At 36.4% G+C, this 14,173-nt stretch overlaps 1 protein-coding gene across 6 annotated transcripts in view; it reads right to left on the bottom strand.

Moving 5' to 3' along the window:
* Positions 1-1,557: 1,557 nt before the first annotated feature.
* Positions 1,558-14,173, bottom strand: part of LOC131162085 (protein RETARDED ROOT GROWTH-LIKE-like) — a 31,190-nt gene continuing 18,574 nt past the window's right edge. For all 6 annotated transcript variants that reach the window (XM_058118222.1, XM_058118226.1, XM_058118221.1 and 3 more), the window contains 5 exons: positions 11,057-11,216; positions 6,246-6,394; positions 5,993-6,144; positions 1,961-2,075; positions 1,558-1,839 (listed from right to left, as the gene is read on the bottom strand). In XM_058118222.1, coding sequence (XP_057974205.1) covers positions 1,699-1,839; positions 1,961-2,075; positions 5,993-6,144; positions 6,246-6,394; positions 11,057-11,216 — 717 coding nt within the window. In that variant the 3' untranslated portion in view covers positions 1,558-1,698. The remainder of the gene's footprint in view (positions 1,840-1,960; positions 2,076-5,992; positions 6,145-6,245; positions 6,395-11,056; positions 11,217-14,173) is intronic.

The raw sequence follows: 14,173 nt of genomic DNA, 5'->3' as shown, positions 1-14,173 counted from the left end.
GAACATCCCTCTTAAGGAGGCCAAGGTCCCTTGCATTTTTCCTTACTCTCGACAGGTTTAAACCCATCTATCTTCATGTCCTTGACAACTGATTTGCCCTTATCAATAACAACTTCCTTGGTCATATCAGCATCTATAGACCCGGCATTGATGACCTTTGCAGGTACCTTAACAGCTTCAGTTGAGTAGCCCGATCCTCCACCATTGGATTTTGCTACAGCTGGGTTGTCCATACTGCACTCCTGATCAGCTCTCCGCCCCTGATCTCTAATCTGTGTCTCATTGTTGGTGTCTAGCAAACAGCCTAGCTGCTTCAGCAGGAATGCCCAAAACAGCACTGACTTGCTGATTGTCTTTTACTGTGGAGCCCAACCTATCTGCACTGCTCACAGACAACTGCTCCTCTCTGCTCTGACCTTGGTCATTGGCATTACAGTTTTCAACAATATGGCAATGAATCATACAATTTTTTGCAGAAACTAGGCACCTTCTCATAGGTAACCTCTTGTGAAATTACCTGCTCGTTAGGAAGCTTGATCTTAACAATGCTTTTAATCTCCTTGGCTACATCAATCTCAACAAGGACTCTTGCAAATGATAATCTCTCCATATGAGTCGTGAGTATATCAGTGCACATGGGCCTTCCCAACGTGCAGCATATCTTTCCCAATGCAATCGGAGTCCAGAATTCAAGGGTCATATTTTTAAGCTGGATCCAAATTGGACAAACACTCATATTCTCCTATTCAAATTGAAACAAATCCAGAATCCTTTTAAGCACTAGAGGCCGGACATATGCATGATAGGGGCCTCCTTGCAACACATGAATCAATTCCTCCTCAGTTTGAAAACAATCCATCCACTCCCATGATGGAAAATTTCAGCCTTAACATTCCATTTTCCAATAATAAAATCAAGAGCTGCTTTGCCTGGATACTTAACTACAAAGTGACCAACCAAGCAGTTCTTTCATTGTCCAGCAGGATGCACAAAACCTTCAGCTTCAACCCAAGCACCTGAACCATCCGAAACAAATGCAGGGATTGCACCAAAGTTCTGTTGGTGTCTGTTCTTGGTGAACAAATTAACCCACAAAACCTTTTTGTTCCCTTTCATGAAGAACTAATTACCCAGCTTCTTTGTGGAACTTTGTCGAACATCTTGAGCACAAGCCCCAGCACCATTCGAGTGCTATGTTACTAGAAGCGACAATGGTTCAATTGAGTCTGATTACATTCAAGTGTTATGTTAATTACATTGATTTTTCAATTCAACTCAAATACCCTCTTAACCCATGATTGAGAGTTTGAATATAAAATGTAATACAAAATCCAGGTAGATTCAAATTCTGAACTTAAAATTCATTTTCCCAAACACTATCATAAGTCTTGTTAAAATCCAAATTGCAAGCTTCCAAATGCAATGATAGTAGGAGGTTTCAACAGAAATGAACTCCTTTCGCATTGAGCAGGGAGCACACTTCATATATTAAACCCAAAAGAATGTACCAAGCCATTCACATCCCCCGGACCATGACAAGAAATAAAACATCAAGGATTTAGCGGGCTTTCAAAGATGCTGTTATAATGGTATAACTTATATGATGACAAAATTCCTATAGATATGTACAGATCAAAAAAAATATGCCCGAGAGTGATTGGTTCCAACCTAGCAGTACAAACTAATCAGAGAGTAATGTTACAATGAGGTAATTGCTGACTTGTGAGCAATATCATAAACAGAGATGAGAATTTCTGCACCAATCAACACAATAATGAGCCATTCCAGGAAATCTGATTTCCTATTCTGCATAATTTCTTGTAGAAAACGGATGTTGTGCTGCATCGAAAAAGCAAGAAGTCGCATGTACACATCAGTTCAAAATTTTAACGCAATTATTCTTGCTGCTGGAAAAAAAAAAATTGAATCAGAAGACACCGTAAAAAATTAAAGGCATTACCTCAACAAACTTCAACTTAAAATCAAGACTTGCGAATCTCTGAGTTAGCTCAAACTCATCACGCAGATACTCCCATATTTGGGCATACTTTGCGTCCTTCCAGGCAATGTCTGATCTGGAAAATCAATGCCAAAAAACTTTTTGATTTAAACACCAGCTTATAAAGTGAACTTGTATTAGAAAAATAGGCTCATCAAAAGAACACAAGCAATAACAGATGTAGGGATTGATCATCGCTCTTCTTTCCCTTATTTTTTAGAGGAAAAGAGAGAAAACATCAATAGGCACCAGGAGGTACCAAGTACCTCAGCTCATTTACAGGTAAAAAAAAAAACAATAAAATAAAATCTGTTCTTCAATCCCCACTAAACCAAAGAAGAAAGTTTTAAGCTACCTATTTGTAATTTTGATGAACAAACTCAATACCCTCAAATGCCCTCATATTTCTGTCCCTCCACACAACCCAAAATATAGTGAGAAAAAGTAGCTTTCTACATATACAAGCCTTCACACATGACTAGGCCCAAAGCTATTGCTACTCTGAAATCACCCAGTGCAGACTCTTCTATTCTGAAATCATCCAGTGTCAACCCCCCATGACTAAAAGACACTTTTCACAAAAAATTTAGTCCACTTACAATTCAAAATAATATGCTGAACCGATTTGTGGTCTTCCTAGCCCAGACAGCATATATTAACCAAGTCTACCCACGTTTCCAAAGATTACCAGGTGCTACTTAGTAATTCCCTTCCCCATGCTGCTTCCCAGACCAGAAACTAACTTCTGCTAGGAATGGCTGATCTCCACATAGTTTTCCAAAGTTACTCTGCCCCCATCTCTCCTGTCCAGAAAAACGCTTCACAATACAATTTCACCATTGCCTTCACTGGTTCCATTTGAAGATTTAAATTTGTCTTGAAAAGGAAATCAAATAAGTTTGAGAAGGAATCCAACCCAAATCTTGAACATATAACTCAAAGTTCCAGAAAGACCCACTTAATCCAAATTTTGTTTCTGTTTAATCATTTTTAAAGTGGGATGACTAATCAGTCTTAACTGAAAGTAAAACCAGTGCTAAGGAAAAAAAAATTCCCATAATTAAGTGCCCAGCTGAAATCGGCACCACTATCAACAATAACAGCAGAAATGGCAGTTGTAACTATTAAATAATAATATGTAATCAAAGTCATTGAAACAATATTAAAAACTTAGAAACAATTAGCAATCAGCATGTACAATTATTTTGTTCAAAATCACAGAGATAAGAGATTTTTTGGATATCATAATGCTGAATTTCAACGCATGGAGAATGAGCATCGGGTTTGGATCGTCTAAAATTTCAACAAAGCCCAATACAATTTTGAATTTTGTTTTGTCCAAATCCACAGAATCCCAAATCAAGGACTTGAAACCTATGTTCCTCAATGCAAGCAAAGGATGTATAGAAGTTAGGAAATGCACAATTGGGGATCTAATTGCTGACTTCCTATTTAGTTACAGAACATAGTTATCCAATCCCTATTCCAATTTATATCTCCATTTTCAGTTTTCATTTTTCTATTAGAAGACATGTTCGTTTGTTGCGAGTGAAAACTACTTTTCTAGTTCGGAAAATTGGCAAACATGATCAAATCATGGTTTTTTACTACTTGCATAAAATTAAAATTTATAATAAGTTAAAATAGGCTTGTTTTCAATTATATTTTTGGTCACTCTATTATCGTCAAAATCAACTAACAAGAAAATCCTTTTTTTTCTTTAAAGCATCATGTGGCAAAGAAATTCTAATGGCAAATGTCGCAACAAAAACTATGAAAAATGAAATCAAGCAAAGAGAAAGAGATCATAGTTTGCAGTAAAGTTATTCCCATGACACCGATTGGGTTTTTTTTGTGCGAGCAGCATGAAGCAATAAAAAAGTACGCTTGTAAACACAAGTTATGTCGTAGAATGTAAAGCACCGCAATTCACTATTCACACTTCCATAGGCAATGTGTATTAATGAGGGAGTCAAGTAGGCTAAACATATTTAAAATTGTTAGCGAGTTTTACAATAATTAATAAATGCTCACCCTCCCCTAAAGAACGCTATTCCAGCCCTGACACTGGGAAACATTAAACTAACAAACAAGTCATTCTCCCATTTTACACTAAGGCATTATCCTACCCAAGATAAAACCTACTTTGCTATACATGACTGTTACCCATCCCATGTACACAAGACAAGGGGTCACAAGCAAGCATAATGCCGTGACTAAGCTTGGCTCGTGACATTCCTCAATGGACCAAAGTGGATCTTTGACAAGGTCGGCATCTTTACAGTCAGCTAATTCTAGAAATTTGTTTCTCCTATAGCAACCAGAAGCAATTTCCCCTAGAAACTTTTTAGGAAATTAGTAGCCACCACAAAAGCTGTTTTTTTTTTTTTTTTTTCCTCGAGTGGGAGGTAACTCTTGTGAAGATTCTTACTATTACAGACTTTTTTTTAGGAAGATGCTGAATTCATTGAACATATCTTCCTCCGGACTAGAAACTTCTGGGATCCTCACTTCTATGGTCAAGCAGCAGAGGTAGCTGTTAAAGCAGTGGAAAATGAAATCTGGGCCTGTAGAGGCATTCACTTAAGCAAGGGAAGAGGAAAAGCCTTGAAGCTGATTCCCCTGACCAATTTTGGGATTGTGTGGAGCATGGTTTTAAAACCTGTATGCCAACCAATCTCATCAAGCCAGTGGGTCGGTCAGTCTGATATTACACTGATCCCCGTATAAATATTACAAAAATGTTGATTAAAATCACTTATTGCAATAGCAATTAAGCCAAAAACAATCAGGAACAATCTAAATAAAATTTGTACTATTCTTAACTTTCTAAAATATACCTAAAATCTATTATTTATTACTTACACTATTATTAGTCAAAGAAATATAACTGAAGGCTGCACATGCTGTCTATGTCTTTGTGTGTATTTCTTGTTATTTATATACACTGTTTAACCTGTAAATGAATCAAAAACTGAATGTGGTTCAGCAGAAAGCAACTGACGTATTCTCCCTGAGGTCCTAACTTTGAATTCAAGCTTCAGCATGACTAGCGTAATTTTTCATTTTTAAGCAGGGAGCCAAAACTGCACCAGTTCGCAAGTTGAGAGGCTGACCAGATGGGTCTAGTGACTGGAACCAGGTAGGACAGGCAGGGTTCCAGCTCTAAACCATAGCGTAGAGGGGAAGGTATAGAAGAGCTTTTGAAGGATCAGCTATGTTGCTCACAATAATCAAAGACAGATTACTTCATTAACTGGTTTATATAATGCCTTGTACATAATAGACTCTTAGACAATTCTCTACTTTTTTAACACATTGTATAACAGGTGATTTCTTCTTTGCATTTGTTTGTACTTGGGTAGCACCCCATGGTGCCCTTTAATGAATTCTATACCCATCAAAAAAAAGAGGGGAGATGAAATTGGGGCTTAGCCGCTTAGGTGTAACGTCACAGTGAAATGTGTTATTCTGCCTTATTTAATTATACTCTAGTGTTTTCCAAATGGAGAATACAGGTAAGTGTTAATTCAATTATAAAGGAAAAATATGCAACACATCCCAAAGTTGTTTTCCAGCATCAATACAAATTTGAATATTTGGAAAACATAGTTCCCCAATTTTAAATTTAGTAACATAGGACATGGACATGATTTCTGCATTTTTTTCCCTCGGAAAACTTTTCAAAAACAAGCTTCGTTTTCCATCACGTTAACCCTTCAAACAATAGTCTTTTTCTAAATCCAGTATTAAACACCTGTTACCAAACTTCATTTTCTCATATTATTTCCCTCCATTCCTCCTAGAAACTCCACAATTTCAAAGCTATTAACAACAAACAAGAACAAGCAAGACAAACGTAATGTTTCAATAATACTAAATGGCCATGAACGATGGGAAAAATATAAACTAATATATGATTTCCCGAGCAGTTCAGTCAAATTGCCAATGCAAAAACAGTTTTCCCATCTATAATGATTCTGAAACTATTACCTCTCAAACAGTCCCAACTTAAGAATCACATCGGCAAGATTAGAATTTGCTTTTCCCACCAACTGAAATAATTTTTTCCTTTCCATGGTAAACGTTCCAGTTTTCTCCATCCCACGATTTATGTCAGTAAATTCTGCAACCATTCCATCAACCTAAACAATAATATGTATCAAAAGTAAAAAACAGTGAGCATATTCTTTTTTCAACCAGAAATTTTTGCAATCGATTAACTAGTAACTTATTTGTTGCATACCTGCCGTACATAGTAATCTAGAGCAATACTTTGGCCAAGAACACTACCAATGGTTCGAATGCCATCAATGTTCAAGTATTGCAACATTATATAATCCAATCCACCTTGCATCCACGTGTTTAAAGTTGGCTTCTCTCTCACTTCATACTCTACAGTTCCATAAAGCAGAAACAAGTTCCAGTAAAAATCAAACTTCAATAATAAGTTCCAACATTTACGCAATTTCCATTTGTAAGGGAATGGTCCAGCTGTCTTCAATCAAATAATGAAAAACAACTGAAATTTAATAAGCAAATAAGACACGCAATCTAATAGTGAATCATCAATATCAACAACTGATCATCCACATTCAACACTTAGTCAAAAATCGATAGTGTTAGGCTTCATCTAGGACAACTAATTAATAAGTACTATAATCTGTAAGTATTGTTAGCTATATAAGTACTAAAAGTAAAAACTAGTGTTTGGCAATGTTAGAAAAGCATAGTGTGCTCAATAATATTCCAACAAGAAGTTAATAAGGCTTCTTTTGATAATAAAACAAATCTATTAAAAAGAAGACATAATGTCATAATTACAAAGGAATGAAGATCAGAAATCCTCCAAGAAAAAAAAAATGCAAAAATAAAAAATAAAAAATAAAAAATGGAAAGCTAAAAAAATTACATTAAAGCTCTCTCCCTTTGAATTTCAGTTAGCAAAAGACCCCCAAAAACTCCAAAAAGAATGTCCCCAAAAAGAAGCAAGAAAAATAAATTTCTCCTAAAGCAATCTTTAAGAAGCCTTCTGATCTTTCAAAACTCTAGCATTCCTTTCGAGCCATAGAGACCAAAAAATTGTAAAAACTGCAATCCCAAAATATCCTTCTTCTCTCCTTCTCCCTGAAACCCCAAAACTTCACCTTAAAAAAATCCTGAATGGTATCCAGAGCTGCCCAATTCTCACCAAAGTACAAAAAATAGTTGCTCCACATGTACCTTGCTACCTTACAATGAATGATCATATGGCTAATAGTCTCATTAGAATCATAGCACAGCTAGCAAATATCTGGACTAAGGGCTTTGCAAGGCCTCCGTGTAGACTGTGGCATATCATTCGTATTGATCTTGTTGAGAATTAAAGTCCAAATGAAAGCCTGGATTTTAAAATAACCTTTGCTTTCCAAACAGCTTTAGGTAAGAGGAAAGGGCTAGGATTTGTGGACTTTGTGAGGTTGAAAAAGAAAAACTTTGAAGAGAAAGACCCCAAGGCATGCCCTATCCCCCTGCGAATTAGGCAAGAAAGAATCCAGTACACCCAATAAACAACACTCATCAACCTCCCTTTCATAGTTTCATTGATAATCCTAAAAAATGGAAATCCCAATCCACCCCCTCCCCCCAAAAAAAAATAAAAGAAAGCTAAAAATTGGTGCATTATGCATAGAGGAAAGTCTAAATAAGCATGGCACCAACAGCTCCATGAAGACTCACCAACCCAAATATCCTCCCAGAAGTATATTTTATTCCCAATGCCTGCTTTGAAATGTGTGAAAGAAAAGAAAAGGCCAGCAATATGGGAAACAAACGTCCAAGGACTCACATGAGAGGCATAACCACTCCCTCTAGAATCCCCCCATTCCTATGTCTTCCGTATCTACTCTTTATTACCTAGTGCCATGCCAAAGGAAATTAGATTCTAAAGGAAATTTCCATAACCATTTTCCTATTAAGGATATGTTCTTAGAAACCACATTACCAAGCCCCAACCCTACTTAGTCCTCTTAACAACATCCCAACTAACTAAATGGTCCCTCTTATTCTCCCCAGTATCTGACCATAGGAAATTCTCTCCTAATCTTCTCCAACTTCCCACAAGAATATAATAAGTTGACGTAGGATAAGTAATGGGTAATTGGACCCATCATTTTTTTTCACCCAAATTGGAGACCAATTTCAAATAGGGTCAATTGGGTTATAAACCCAAACTGTTAAGTTAATTTGCAGTTACCAAGTGTGTGTAGTTCAATTTGTAGTTAGGCTCATTCATATGCGGGGTTTATTTGTAGTTCTCCGTCATTTAAGATTTCCAATTAATAAGGGGTGTGAAAGCCATGTAAGAGTTGGTTTGCGAATTTGAATTGAAGAAGTTGAACATGTGTTTCCCTTGTATCTCCTTCTTCACCCTCTCTTCTACCTCTTCTTCCCAACCCCTTGTCCTCTTTTCTCTTTATTTCTCTCCTAACAATAAATCCCCACGCTCCTCAACATCATTTGGTATCAGAGAGTCACCCCTCCCCCACATTATTCCCTTGCTGCAGAACTTTCTTCCAAAACTAGAACAGTACCAGGCTAAAAATTCATAGGATTCAAGTGCTGCAATTCTTCCTGTAACTTCTTTGACAAAGCAGAGTTTGAGCACTTTCATTGCTATGACATCACAAACGTAAATTGCAAAAAAATAAAATTACAGCCATGCTCATGTCCTTCCAACATAGCTTTGCCAAACAAATCCTATGACGACACTGCCATCATCAAAGACAGACACGCTAATGTCACGGGCCAAACACATCACACCTTGTGAGGGGCTGTGCAGCACTAGTTTAGCACGCTAGCTTAACTAGTCAACTAAAAGTAAATTGCAGTTTCACCTTATGGACAAATTCACAACCAACAACAACAAGCCTTAAGTCCCACTAGGTGGGGCGGCTACATGAATTATTTTTCACCAATTCACCCGATTAAGAGCATTTTCCTCTGCTAGTTTAAGATTTTTTAAATCCATTCTCACTACCTCATTCCAAGTTATTTAGGCCCACCCCTACCCCTTTAATATCAAAAATAATAACTCACTCCTTCTCACAGGTGTTCTACTAGACCTACGTTTCAAATGTCTGAAGCATCTACGCCACCCCTTGTCTTGTCTTTGACAGATACTATACGAAGTTTATTGTGTATATGCTCGTTGCTTAATTTATCATTTAATGTTATACCACTCATCCACCTTAACAATCTCATTTCGGTAACTTTTACTTTTTGTACATGTTCTTTAGTTGCCCAACATTCTAACCCATAAAGCATAGATGGCCTTATAGAAGTCTTATAGAACTTTCCTTTTAATTTAAAAAGTATTCTACGATCACATAACATGCCTGACGCACTCCTCCATTTTACCCAAAGAACTTCCCTAGGTACTCTATCATAGGTTTTTTCTAGGTAAATAAAAATCATATGCAAGTCCCTCCTCTTTTCCCTAAACTTTTTCATTGATCTTCTTAAAATCTAAATAGCTTCTACTGTCAATCTCCCAAGCATAAAACCAAATTGATTCTCTAAAACCCTCATTTCTAGCCTTATTCTTTGTTCAATCCCTTTCCCATAGTTTCATTGTATGACTCATAATCTTAATCTCGCGAAAGTTAACAATTTTGAATATTGCCTTTTTTTATATAAAGGTATTAACGTGTTTTTCCTCCATTCCTCTAACATTTTCTTGGTTTTTCTAATAGTGTTGAATAGATTAGTTAAAAATATACTTCCTTTACCCCCTAAAGATTTCCAAACTTCAATTGTAATATTATCTGGTCCTATAGATTTCCCACTTTTGATTTTTTCTACAGCCATCACAACTTCAAGGATTCTAATTTTGCGAATAAATCTCCTATTTTTAAACTTTTCCTCATTTGTCACTTCCAATTTCAAGCTTTCAATTTGGAACAGCTTATCAAAGTATCTCCACCTCTCTTTTATGTCTTCTTTAGTTAAGACATTATCATTCTAGTCCTTCATACATTTATGTACAAATTCACAACCATTCAATACAAAGTAAGAAAAGTTGTAAGCAATCATGAAACCAAGTAAGAGTCACATGGTAAACTGTAAAGCAACGCAATTCATTATTACCTTTGTAGACAAAGTGTGCTTCGCGAGGGAGGCAAGTAGACTAAACACGTTTACAATATATAATAAAGTTTTACAATGACTGAAGGACACTCACCCTCCCTTAAAAAGCTTTCTTATTCTAACTTTGACACTAAGAAATATTAAATTGACCAAGGAATCATACTCACATTTTTAATTAAGGCATCATCCTACTCAAAGGAAAAAACCTACACTACTATTTACATGATGGTTAACCATCCCACGCACACAAGAAAAGTGATCACACACAAACATAATGCCTTGAACAAGTTTGGCTCACAACACTTGGCCATGGCTATCTCCAGCCAACCAATCAGAAAAAGTTGTGAGGGATCAATGAAAAAAGGAGAGCACAAGTGATATCACTAATTCCATGTCACCCATGAAGATAGGGGTCAAGATTAAGCCAAAGAAAGCTTGTTGAAAAAATGGGGGGAGGGAGACAGAGAGAGAGTATTTTTGGGAAAATTGCCAATATCGATTTTTTGGGGGGAGGGAGTCCAAAGCGGCATCTTGATAGATTACTTAACCAAATAAAAAGACTAGTTGATTCCGACACTAAAAGCCATTAAGTGGCTACACCAAACAACCTTGGTTCACTAATTATAGAACCCATAAGCAATATGCCTATACTATTAAGTGGAAACAAAAGGCATCTACATTAGAGAAGCAATCAAGCTTCTAGAATAAAATGCAAAACAATAACACTTTCCCATTATTTTATTCTTGCACGATATTAGTTATTATTAGTTATGAGGTTGTTGCTGCACTTTTTTGTTGCATTTCAAATGAACATGTGAATTGTTTAAATTTTTAGACATAACACAGCAATCAAAGGAAAAAATCAACTGCTGATATACGAAAATCAAATATTAAAACAAAATAAATTCTGGATCCAAATGCTATGCTCACCATCCTTTCTCATTTCAGGAAGCGACCCCGATGCATGTTTTTCAACAATTTTCAGATATGCATCAACCTCATTGTCATGAACATTAAACAGGACTATCGAACCATATTGGAAAACTACCATGTAACAACAGTCACTTCCACTTAAGCTAGCACCCAAACCCTGAAAAAAAGGACATAAACACAGCTTTAAGAAAATCATTTGAATCTGCATTGTCATTGACAAGCATTGACAGAAGTTCACAAGCTTAAATAAATTAAATGTAAAGAATTCAAGTGTGGTACACAAATGCATTCAAGCATGACTAATGGTACTTTGCTTTGTGAAATATAAAATAAAGAAAGCAAAGCAATGCATAATGCTGATGATAAGATGAGTAGCAGATATGTCACCTCTGATTTAGGATAAAGTTTGAAGTTAGAGAACAGTAAAAGCAATTCACAATGACAAAATAGTAGGAGCAAACTGTAAAAAGGATACCTGCACTGAGTCTTGCAAACATTAGGTACTCTAATGCCTGCTTTAAAGCTCCAATAGTCTTTCTTTATAGACTTAACCAAAACAAGATGTTGTGCTACTCCCTACTTTCTTCAAGAAACCAAACTAGAACATAACTTAAGAAATATCTAAAATGTATTTCTTGTATATATTATGATAGAACTTTCAACGCCAACAAGATTGTTCTAGTATATTATACTTATATCCCTTTTTGTTTTTTTGAAAAAGAACTGGGAAAAGTGTAGGAGTAGCTCTTATAACTAATCCAAGCAGGAAATGGCCAATTGAAAAGCTGAAAAACAAAAGTGCAAGGCATATAAATGTTGGCAGCAATGTTGTTAAAATCGCAATCCGGATCATAGAATCATAGGATCCTACTTTCCCAAAACAATCCTGATCCTACATAGAATCACAAATTGGTAGGATCACAGTAGAATCAATAGGGCTGGTGAGATTGAGGTGGGATTATAAAATGCTGCATACATTTATATTTAAAATTTTTTCCATATTGCTTGTCTTATAGGCTTGGAATTTGTCTCTAATAACTTATACATGAATTGGACTGCTTAGGAAGTGATTTTCATTATTCTATGTGTTAATATTTTGATTAAAATGAATTACCTAACTTGGAAGATAGGTCACTCCTTCTATTTATAATACAAATTAAATACATTATAATGACAATAATAACCTTACTAACTCTCACAAATTAACATACTAACACACTTAATAATAATACTAAAAGACATATGCTCCCCCTCAAGCTGGAGCACAAATGGCATATGCTCCTAGCTTGTTACAAATAAATTTAACATGAGCACCCCACAACGCTTTGGTAAACAAATCAGCAAGTTGCATATCCAACTTCACATAAGTAGTAGTAATGCACAAGTTTCTCCTGAACAAAGCGGCAATCAACTTCAACGTGCTTCATCCACTCATGAAAAACCGGGTTGGAGGCAATATGAAAAGCAACTTGATTGTCACACATCAACTTCATAGGCAGAGAATGAGAAATGCCCAATTCTTCCAACATGTTCAACCAAACAAGTTCAGTGTGAGCCATAGCTTTATATTCTGATTCAACACTTGACTTGGGCACTACAATTTGTTTCCTACTCTTCCAAGAAACAAAATTACCACCAACAAAGATACAGTACCCGGTTGTGGATCTCCAGTCGGAAGGCGATCCAACCCAATCTGCATCTGTATGTCCATGGATATGAGTGCGACCCTAATCAGGAAATAAAAGACCTCTCCCGATGCACCTTTGAGATATCTCAAGATGCAAATTACTGCATCCCAATGTCTTGTCCTCAAATAATCTAGAAATTGACTCAAAATACTTGTTGCAAAAGATATATCCGACTGAGTGACTGTAAGATAATTCAATTTTCCAACAAGTCTCCGGTATTGTCCAGGATTAGGTAGCAAATCACCCATATCCAGCACTAACTTGTTGTTAGGATCCATGGGTGCATCAACCGAGTTAGATCCCAACAATCTAGTTTCGTCCAATAGATCAAGAACATACTTCCTCTGTGACAAAACATACAAGATATAGATACTTCTATACGCAAGAAGCTTTTCAACAATCCCAAATCTTTGGTCAGAAACTTAGTCTATAGAAAAAGTTTGGGACTTTGAATACCTTCATCATCATCACATGTAATAACAATATCATCCACATAAACAACAAGAAGGATCTTACCACCTTTATCATCATCACCTGTAATAACAATATCATCCACATAAACAACAAGAAGGATCCTACCCAATGAAGTATGACGATAAAACACGGAATGATCAACTGCACATAGTTGAAGACCAAACTCAAGTACTACAGCACTAAAATAACCAAACCATGCTCTTGGAGACTGTTTTAAACCATATAGAGCCTTCTTGAGCTGACACACTAAGCCTAACTCCCCCAAAGCAACAAACCCACATGGTTGCTCCATATAAACCTCCTCCTCAAGGTCACCATGCAAGAAGGCATTCTTCACATCTAATGCAAAGGCCAGTGACAAGTGTTAGCCAAGGAGATGACAAACGTACTGATGTAATTTTGGCAGCTGAAGAAAAAGTATCTGAATAATCTAGACCATACACCTGAGTGTGTCCCTTAGCAACAAGATAGACCTTTAGACGAGCCATAGAACCACTAGGGTTGACTTTCATAGTGTAAACCTAGCGACAACCAACCACAGACTTGTCAAGAGGAAAAGGTATCAAGTCCCAAGTGTCATTGTCATGTAAAGCATTCATCTCTTCAACCATAGCATCCCTCCACCTAGAATGCACTAAGGCTTCCAAAACAAATTTAGGAAGGGAAGTAGATGATAGAGCAGTAACAAAACAATAATAGGAGGGTGATAAGGAGTCATAACAAACATAGTTGGGAATGGGATGTTGTGTACATATGCATTTACCTTTCCAAACAGCAATAGGAGGATCAACATCATGGGAAGTATGATCATCAAATGAGGAAACCAAAGGCATGGTAGTAGAAGCTAGAGGGAACTCTCAATGATTCCTTAGGAGCCAATTGAAACCTAGCACACATACATACACTAAATATGATATCCAATCTACTTGCGGTTAGATATAGTAAGCTTCCT

This window comes from Malania oleifera, chromosome 8, assembly GCF_029873635.1.
Source record: "Malania oleifera isolate guangnan ecotype guangnan chromosome 8, ASM2987363v1, whole genome shotgun sequence".
In the NCBI taxonomy this organism is placed as follows: domain Eukaryota; kingdom Viridiplantae; phylum Streptophyta; class Magnoliopsida; order Santalales; family Ximeniaceae; genus Malania; species Malania oleifera.
The sequence above is the reverse complement of the archived record's forward strand: the minus strand, read 5'-3'. Positions and strand labels throughout refer to the sequence as shown.